Source organism: Octopus bimaculoides, chromosome 16, assembly GCF_046866305.1.
Source record: "Octopus bimaculoides isolate indiv1 chromosome 16, ASM4686630v1, whole genome shotgun sequence".
Classification (NCBI taxonomy): domain Eukaryota; kingdom Metazoa; phylum Mollusca; class Cephalopoda; order Octopoda; family Octopodidae; genus Octopus; species Octopus bimaculoides.
In genome coordinates this window covers 45,592,918-45,603,668 of record NC_142943.1, presented here as the reverse complement: position 1 = coordinate 45,603,668, position 10,751 = coordinate 45,592,918, and the positions used below count along the sequence as shown (strand labels likewise).

General features: G+C 34.2%; 1 protein-coding gene across 1 annotated transcript in view; it reads left to right on the top strand.

Annotated features, from left to right (window-relative positions):
• LOC106868699 (beta-1,3-galactosyl-O-glycosyl-glycoprotein beta-1,6-N-acetylglucosaminyltransferase 3) overlaps nucleotides 1-10,182 on the top strand; it is a 34,110-nt gene extending 23,928 nt beyond the window's left edge. The window contains exons 2-3 of the mRNA XM_014914084.3: nucleotides 2,046-3,162; nucleotides 8,424-10,182. Coding sequence (XP_014769570.1) covers nucleotides 2,073-3,162; nucleotides 8,424-8,695 — 1,362 coding nt within the window. The 5' untranslated portion in view covers nucleotides 2,046-2,072 and the 3' untranslated portion in view covers nucleotides 8,696-10,182. The remainder of the gene's footprint in view (nucleotides 1-2,045; nucleotides 3,163-8,423) is intronic.
• Nucleotides 10,183-10,751: the final 569 nt, after the last annotated feature.

Sequence of the window (10,751 nt, the reverse complement as noted above, 5' to 3'; positions counted from 1 at the left end):
TGTTTTAGAGAAAAAGTAGTACGGATAATACTGGTAAGTCGTTCAGTTATTTCCCTTGAATATTTTTATTTATTTCTTTTACCTCTCGAAACTGGAAGATTACCGATATATATATATATATATATATATATATATATATATATATATAGATAGATAGATAGATAGATAGATAGGATGATAAATTGAATATTAATTCAATTTAAAACCAAGTGGCCTAGCATATAACAAATCTGAAAATTCAGAAAAAATTGTATTACACGTGTATAAGGGATGACCACTAGGTGGACATCCGTTATGCTAGAAAGAGGTCATCAACGACAAAAATTTCGCAAAACGCCAGAACAGGACAAAATGAGAAATATACAGAATAAAGAATTATCTATGGCCTGCTGCAGTTTCGAACATTAACGTTTTACTTTCGTAACATCTGTGTTCTCATATATATATATATATATATATATATATATATATATATATATATATATATATACTTAAGACTTCGTTGTGACCTGAACAGAACCGCTTCTGACACAGGGAATCGGGAGCCCTTTTGGTCATTCTATTTTCCTTGCTGGAAGGGTTCCTAACCCATGAGCAAAGAGGGGTTAGATGATGGCAGTGGTGTTTTCAAAGGGACGGCATGTGTAACCTGATCACTTCTGCCGATCAAACTCTCAACCCATGCGCTCCAGTTGCAACACTGATTCTGACCAAATTTGGCGTCATGTTACTTAGTTTGGTTTGAAATAAAGAACTTGATTAGCTTAATAATCCCAACTTAATCCCGGGCAAAGCCGGGCTATACTGCTAGTATATATATATATATATATATATATATGTGTGTGTGTGTGTGTGTGTGTGTGTGTGTGTGTGTATATATATATATATATATATGCACACATATACATATATATACACACAAATATATATATATTTATATACACACAAGCATACACACACACATGTACATACACCTACAAGTACTCATGCATACACACAAATATATATACATGTATGCACAATGAAATTGGAGTTTGTATTAGTGTGATATTAAATATAATTTTCTTTTATATAAAGAAACAGAAATATATAAGAGAAAATATATATTAAAAGAAGAAAAAAAAAGAAAATCAGAAAAAGAGAAAAGATAAAGGAAAAAAGAGAGAAAAGAATATCTATGTGCATGTTTGTGTATGTGTATGTGTATGTCTGCACAAATATGTGTGCATATTGTTCTCTTTCCTTCACTGGGGCTATCTGTAACACTCCTGATTAATATTGAAATATAGAAGCTTCATCCAAATTTATTTTTGCATTATAAAAATTTTCCTCTGTCTGTCAATTTCTCTGATAGGAAATTCCTTACATGTCTATAGAACATGTAAATCTTTGTAATTCCTATTAACAAATGAAACACATGTAATAGAGAAAAAATAATGCCCAAAAAATTTTCTTTATCCTGTTTTGTTATTCAAAAACCCTGCAAATAATATTTCCATAAGTCTCAGTTTTAATGTGCCTTGATTTACAAACCTATATAATTACACACGTGTGCACATACACACACACACACACACATATACACACAAACACACTCACTCTCTCTCTCTCTCTCTCTCTCTCTCTCTCTCTCTCTCTCTCTCTCTCAAGCATTTGTTATGTCCCAGTGTGTTTTGTATTTCTCCGCCCTGTTATACTGTACTTTACCGTTTTATCTTCTGCTGCCTTTGCATTTCACTCTCCTGTTCAATATGTATTGTACTTCACTGTACCATGCCTCAATGTATTACTAATTCATTTGCATTTTATATTAATAATCAATACGATCATTTCCGCTCCCGTTTGAAATTAACTTTGCTTATATCACCAATGACAATCCTTCCTCCTCATCATCCTTGTCGATGTTGTTATAATTGTTAAAACTAGCAAGATCAATTATTTCCACTTGCAATCATTTCACTTCACCTATCTTCTATACATCTAATAAGCATTCATGTTGCAGATTATTATCAATTTCTATTTGTTTTTTTTCTTTTTCATTCTAGGAGCAACATTTTCAATTTGTTGTCAAAATGTTTCGAGCCTGTTGCCGTCTGCGCTATTATTTGCGCCTCAGGTGCACAACATGTAATATCATTATCCTTCTCGTTTTACTCTCTGGTTCGCAAGTATGGATTTGGTGTAGACGGCAACAGGTAAATCCAGAAACAATAGACACAGATGAGTTCCCTATGGATCACGTAAAACATGGACGGGAAAGAATGGCCGAACATATTGCTGGTTTGTCCGCTTATTCCTACCAAATGCGTCCGGTAAACTGTGGTCAAGTTTTTAAAGGTGATAAAGAGGAAATAAAACGATCATCAAAGATTGGAACTAATTCGAAATATTACCGTAAATATTTCTTACAAGAATTTAAAAGTTGCAAAGTTATCCGTGAGTCATCTAAATACATTTTTAATGTTTCTGAAGAGGAGAAACAGTTTCCGATTGCTTTCAGTATTCTTTTATATAAAGATTTTTTCCAAGTGGAGCGTTTATTACGAGCTATATATCGACCAAGTAATATATATTGCCTTCACATCGATGCCAAGTCATCAAAGAGTCTTCATGACAATATCAGGCGTTTAGCAGCTTGTTTTGACAATGTCTTCATTGCTTCAAAACTTGAAGATGTTATATATTCTGGTTTTTCTCGTCTACAGGCAGATTTAAATTGTATGTCGGATCTCCTAAAAACTAACATTAGCTGGAAATACTTCATCAACCTTCCTGGTCAAACATATCCCTTGAGAACAAATCTGGAGCTAGTGAAGATTCTAAAAATCTACAATGGTTCAAATGATATTGAAGGCATAACTGGGGCACGTATGTTGACTGGCCGTTTCAAATATGTTTATAAAATTGTTGATGTTAAAGGAAAAAAGACATTAGAAAATACATACAAGAAAAAACTTCCACCGCCCCATAATATAAGTATAGTAAAAGGAAGTGCTTACGGTGTTTTTTCTAGAAATTTCGTGAAATTTGTAATAACAGACCATCGAGTACAAGACTTTGTGAAATGGCTTGAAGATATTAACAGCCCAGATGAATACATTTGGGCAACATTACATCATACTAAGTTAAATCAACATTTAAACACACCTGGTGGCTACAAAGGTGAGAATATCTTTGTCATTCAATTCTCTCTCTCATGTATTTACCTATCTATCCATCTATCCCTTTGTCTGTCTGTCTGTTTGTCTGTCTGTCTATCTATCTATGTCTGTTTGCGTGTTTGTGTTGTGCATGCATGAGTGTAGACAGATATGCTTTTTGAAGCAGAAGCATATTTTTGCAGTTGTCCAGAAAAAACCGAAATTTCTTTTTGAAGGTTATTGCAAGGAAAGTTTCAATTTGTTGTTTGCTTCCCCTTCTTATTCTAAATCAACGGCAGTTGCCAGGTTTGTGATTGCACATTGCTCAAGGCCATAAATGTTTGCTATGTTTTGAGTGTATGTCAATATCTCATATTGGATTGGATTATTGATGCAAAAAATATGTATTCACATCTATCTTTTGCCTTCACAAAAAAAAAAAGAGTAACATTTTGATTCTGCTTTTTCCACCACTGCTAATAGGTTAATTTAGGTTAATAACCAATATTTTCCATCCAAAATAGTAAACAATATAATACAACATTAACTAATTTACATTATTTACATTGGACGGATATTTGTCCTCATCTTGTTTGTTGTTAACACAACGTTTCGGCTGATATACCCTCCAGCCTTCGTCAGGTGTCTTGGGGAAATTTCAAACCTGGGTTCTCATTCCTAATGATGTTACTATTATTATATTATTATTATTATTATTATTATTACTATTATTAATCAGGTCGCTGCCGTGAATCGAACTCGGAACCTTGGGGTTAGTAGCCCGCGCTTTTAACCACTACGCCATATGCCCGTGGGCCATATGCTGTGGCGTAGTGGTTAAGAGCGCGGGCTACTAACCCCAAGGTTCCGAGTTCGATTCACGGCAGCGACCTGATTAATAATAGTAATAATAATAATAATAATATAATAATAGTAACATCGTTAGGAATGAGAACCCAGGTTCGAAATTTCCCCAAGACACCTGACTAAGGCTGGAGGGTATATCAGCCGAAATGTTGTGTTAACAACAAACAAGATGAGGACAAATATCCGTCCAATGTAAATAATGTAAATAATGTAAATAATTCCTCATCTCTTAAATATAGAACAACATTAACTAATAAATTAGTTCATATAATGGTTAATTAATTGGTACTTTAGCCAATACATGGTTATAATAGTTACAATATTGCTAATTATGTACTAGTATGATTATTTCTTTACTTGAGACTTTGGTCATCACCAGTTAATATTCTAGCAAATACACTGGCAAATATAATGGGCATAACTTTAGCTAGAACATCAGATAATAGATTAGTTTACAGGCAAAAACTAGCAGATACAGTGGCTAATGAAATAGCTAAATATGTTGGTTAAAATATTAACTAATTAACTGATACACTGGTGAATAGACTGACTATTTAACTAATACTTTCACTAATTAATGTACTGAAAGCTGGGCGGCTTCATTATTAGTTTCCATGCACATGTGCACACACACAAACACATTTATATATGTGTGTGTGCTTGTATGTCTGTGGATATCCCCTCTCACACAAACAAAATGATTTATAAAATCAATATTCACAATATTGATTGATTTTCTGATATGAACCAAGCTAGACCCAAATAATACTTGATTCTCCTTAGTTAATCCATTCCAATAACGGTCATTTCATTGGTCATCTCTGCCTAACGTTTGATCACATAGGAATTTATGGAAAAGTTTATTACAGGGTTGCCCTTCTTTCCTTAAACCTTTTTTTATTATCCCAGAAATGGGTTTTAGTGAAGAAATGGTTAAAATAAATAATTAGTTTTTGCAAGAATTCCAGGCTTTGATGTTATGAATTACGAATCTGTGGAAAGATGATATGACATTCCTACTCCAGTGGATTAGTTTTACATTTGTTTAAGATGCAATGTCTTTTAGAGGACCAACTACTTTAAAGCTTTTGTGTTTGCTTTTTTTTTTTTTTACCTGACAAGAGACTTCCAGATATTTATTGTAGTCTCATAGTAATTCTCAGGCTTGAGCAGTTTCTTTCCATTTGTGTCTTTAAAACTTTTGGAAATTATTCAAATGTCATTTCTTAACATACCTCTTCCCAAATGGTCTCATATTTTTGCTTTCCTTTCTCTCCCTTTAAAAAGTTTATGAAATCCTTGAATTTCATCATAAATTACAGTTTTTTGAAGAGATTTATCTAAAGTTGATAGTTTAATGATCTACCACAGTCTGTTAAGCTTAGTTCTTATCTGCAGTTTATGCCATTCAGCTGAAAAAAGGTGGAAGAGGCCAGAATTCAAGGAATCACTGGTCAAGAAAAAAGAACAACATAAAAATTAGACCTTCTTACAATCCCTAGTTGCCTTGGTCATTTAAATCTTATTGTTGAAAACAGGTTGACAGACAAGAGACTAATGTTTGATACTTGTCAATACAGACTCTCCTGAACCCATCAATTCCACCATCTTCTTCTTACTTTACTGCACTCTCCTAAGATAATTATCAAATATTGATTTTTCTGAATAAGCACAAAGCCAATTTATTTGGGAGAATGTTCAGCCCATTTAATTGATGCTTCATATTGATTTAATTTCATTAGCCTCAAAAAAAGACGAGAAACAAATTGGAGATGTGGCTCACAACTGGGTGAGAAATTTTAATCTGATTATTTTGCCAAGATACAAAGACACTTTCAGTTGTAGTCCATTAAATCAGTTTAGTACTTATTTATCATGAGGTAATAAGGAAGTGTTTAAGTGGTTGTATGATCTGCAAGAAATAGCAGAGAAATCTTCCTCAAATCACACCTTTGTGTCTTAGAAAGAAAAGAGACATTAAACAATGTTGTTGTTGTTGGCACTCCGTAGCTTACGACGTCGAGGGTTCCAGTTGATCCGATCAACAGAACAGCCTGCTCGTGAAATTAACGTGCAAGTGGCTGAGCACTCCACAAACACATGTACCCTTAATGTAGTTCTCGGGGATATTCAGCGTGACACAGTGTGACAAGGCTGACCCTTTGAATTACAGACACAACAGAAGCAGGAAGTAAGAGAAGTTGTAGTGAGAGAGTACAGCAGGGTTCGCCACCATCCCCTGCCGGAGCCTTGTGGAGTTTTAGGTGTTTTCGCTCAATAAACACTCACAACGCCTGGTCTGGGAATTGAAACCGCGATCCTATGACCGTGAGTCCACTGCCCTAACCACTGGGCCATTGCGCCTCCACTATTAGGTTAGGACAGCGGACTCGCAGTCATAGTTTTAAACAATGTAGTCCCAGATATATAATAGCCATTCTCAATCAGGGTTGACCTAAAGCTAACCAACAACAGCAGCAAAAAAAAAGACAACATCAACAGTTAATTTCCAGTAAGAGTTGAAAAAGTTTGAGCTAATGTGATCACTCAATTTACTAGAAATAGCAACAATATCTCCCCTAGGTAATACACTACTGTTTTATCTAAGGACAGGACACATCAGATGATATTGTCCTATCTACTCATAAAAAATTGAAATGGTCATGGCTAGAATGCCTTATAGGTTTGTTTGATTTGGGGGTAAAAAGGGTCAAGACCCTCTTTGGTCATGAATGACTATGGAATTGCACCTAGAAAGTCCAGGCAAAGTTGTTTATGGAAGGCCAGCAGTTACCCATGCATTGGGTTAAACAACAGCTAATACATTTACTTTCTTTTCGAGGGTTTAAAACAATTCACCAAAGAAAAGTTCATCAATAATACTCAAAACTTTCAGTAGTGAACCATGCCTCCTCACAGTATCCGTATGTATATATAAGAGAAGATGTGTGTGTGTGAATGTACTTTATGCACGTCCACAAATTAGCACGCATGTTGCTCCAATTTTAGGAGGAGATTCGTCATAACCCTATCTGCATTTTTGTCAACTTTTTCTCTCAGAGGCACCCTCGTATAGCTGTAAAAATCGATAAACTTTCAACAATTTTGAAGTTTGTTGACATGGCGAAGTCAAATCTGCGCGTACGCGCGCGAAGGAGAGAGAGAGAGGGGAGAGAGAGAGAGAGAGAGAGAGAGAGAGAGAGAGAAAGTGAGACAGACAGACAGAAATAGTGTGTTTGTGACAGGGGGGAAATACAGAGTGTTTGCTAGCGTCTAACAAAAAAAAAATGAAAAAGTGGGAAAGGGAGACAGAAAGCATAGAAAACTTTTCTAACCAAGACAGAGTTTGTTTGCCGGTTTCTAACAAAAGAAAAAAAGAACGAAAAAGTGGAAGAGGGACACAGAAAGCGTATTACGAAAGAAAATGTTGGTAAGGAAGACAGAGTAAGTGTAAAATGTATTTTAAATCATTCATCTTTCTCCCCCTTCTCACTCTCACATACACGCACATATACTACTTTGGGAGCGAAAGAGCTTTGTTTATATTTCACAACTATGAAACAAAAACGTATGTAACAATTTGTCAGTCACCCCACCCAACCCGTTTTTCAGACCACAAAAAGGGTTTGGTAATTTTTCAGATTAACACCCGCACGATTTTCACTAGGGTGTTACGGTTAGGGTTTTACAGTTAGGGTTAGGATTAGGATTAGGGTTGGTGTTAGGGTTACGGTTTTAGGGTCAGGGTTAGGGTTAGGGTTTAGGGTTAGGGTTAGGGTTAGAGTTAACCTAGAAGGGACAGGCCCCTTATTTTATGGTTAAGGCTGTTGGTAAGTTTTCCTAAGTTACTCCAATCCAGATCCCCAATGCAAACCTTCAGATCAACCTTCTCCTATGCAGATCTCTAATGCAACTTTAAAAAAAACAGTCAATGAGTGGAAATAACCAATAAACTGATTCCTTATGGGATTTCCCAATCAAATTGCCAGCAAACCATTTTCAGCCAAACCAATTTCAATGGATTTTGCTCAAATCTGATGTCGATGTTACTTATTTTGGTTTAAAGTAAAGCACTTGATCACTTAATAATCCTAGCTTAATCCCGGGCAGCGCCGGGCTATACTGCTAGTCTACTTATATATGTGGGAGACTGTATCATTGAATATTAAGTTTCTATGCCTGACACACAACACACCATCATTAATGAAATTTGAACTGACATCCTCTCTGCTGATAGGCTGGTAAGCTATCAACTTTACACATAGCTTTCATGAATTGTATGTTATGATCAGATTTATGGATTTAACTAAATTCCACAAACCATGTCTGACATATTGTTTAATGTTCTATTACATTCATATTGTTATAATTCAATACTCTAAAATTGTTCATGTTTCTTGAATTTATTGCTTTTAGGAGATCCTGATAAAAAGCCATGGTTGGCAACTTATGCCATTTGGAAAGGACTAGCACCTTGTTCTGGAATCTGGGTTCGGAGCATCTGCGTTTTTGGAGTTGGTGATATCCCTCATCTTATACAGAAGAAACAACTGTTTGTGAACAAATTTTATTTCAATTTGCAGCCAGTTGCATTAAACTGTATGGAGGAATGGTATTTTCACAGAGTAAGATCTCCACTTAAATTAGATCTGGAATATTATAGAAAACTGCCCTTTGTCAACTCTTGAAGACATCTAACTGCCAAGGTGAGCGGTGTGTAAGTGTGTATGCACGTGTATGTGTGTGTGTGAGAGAGGGGGGGGGGGAGTGTGTTGAGAGAGGGAGTGTTGGAGAAAGAGAAGGGGGAGTATGAAAATTGATCAGAAGATAATGAAAGAGAAGACAAAAATGAATAAGTGAAATCAGTGAATGAGAAAATAGAGGTGACATTTAATCATTATTGGCTGACCGTCAATCAAGATGGCATCTAATTGCACTAAAACTAAACAATGCTCTTTCAGCAACAAATTTACTAAACATAAATGAACTTTAGTTTTTGATTCATTGACATAGAATTCACTGGATTGAAATTTCATTGTAATCACTTCATAGAAACCCGTTGTTTCTCTTCATGCCGGTTTTTAGGTAGATTTAATTTAAGATGCTAATTTAAAAATTAATATAGACTTGATGTTAATTAAAGACACTTTTCTAGTTATTGAACCTGTCATACTAAATTAAACAAAGGGACTAGATTATTGATATTTATTTTATTAATCTAAGAGAAAGTCTTAGAATAGACATTAAAGTAGTTTTCCACTATTCTTTATCAAAAAGACAATGAAAAGCATTAGAACTGTTTAGACTTCCACCCAGAGTATTTCTTTGTTATAAAAACCTCACTTTCAGAGTATTTTAATCAATGCAAATTATAAAAATAAATGAACAAAATTTCTTTTATACATCACCTTCTCAATTAATATCTAAGACAATCTAATTAATATATTAACAAAGTAATGTGAAATATTAAGTTTTAATCACTATCACTAGTAAAATAATTCAGAAATTATTCACTTACTGAATGAAAATTAATCCAGAGATAGTGAAAAAAAAAAAAAAAAAAGAACTTACAGATTCAGATGTGCTTACCTTTTTTAAACAGTCACCAAAAGCTATCATTTTATGATGTAGCATTTAATTATTCTTTTCTTCTCTTAGAAGATCAACAAGGTAATATTACTTGCTGTATTACATATCTTTGTGTAGCGAGAACATAATACATAGTTTTCAACTCTTTATTATTTTACAATTTGGTTATGGTTGCACGGGAACAACGAGAAATGAATATTTTCGTAATAATAAAATAAATAATAATATTTCTTTGTTGATATTTCTAGCTGATATGAACCATGACAGACTGAAGTGCAATCTTCCTTATCTTTTATGCTGTGGTATAGTTTCATAGTCCACAACAAATCTATAATTATGAAACTATACTAGTGGACAATTTTCATCTTCCAAATTCATTTTAGATTTATTTCAAAACACAAATTAAATGAAGTATTTTGCTGGGGAAACAATTTTTTCATTACCTGAAGAATTCTAGCCAAGATTTGTTTGGCCAGCTTACCCTTGTTATCATTACGTTTGCATAAAAGTTTACTGTGTGAATAAAATTCCATCGACTGGAAAAATCCATTACTCAATGCTGAAGTAGTACTTCTGCAAAACCATTTATGAATTATTTCATTGTTTATTCAGCTCCTATAGTTTATAACTTTCAGCAACACTTTTCTTATACCCCCCCCCCATCCCCACCCTCGTTGCTGTTGGTTTTTAATTACAAAATTGCGATAAGATGTCCTTCCTATAACCCGTTGGCTTGATAATTACACTTAACTCGTATCTATTGGTGTTAATCTTCACCAATCAAAGCAACATCACTCATGCTAAAGTTGAAACTGTTAATGTTCTCTTTTCAAGAAACAACATAGAAATTAGTTTCCATTTTAAAACCATTTTGGCAACCATTCACCCGTCACATCAAAACCAGCAGTTGATGTTTGGCAATGCATGTAGTAAACATGCTCAAATGAATTCTTCTGTGAAATCATTTCAATCTGATTAGGAAACAAATGATTTATCTTTCAAATAAAATTCCTAACTGCTAAATAACTTAGCAGTACTAAGACATTAAGTGTTACACAATTAAGGCAACATATGCTTAAAACAAATTCTTAAAAGAAATTTTCAAAGAAATAATACTAAGCTAATGCACCCATTGTGCTTCATATTGACAATGTT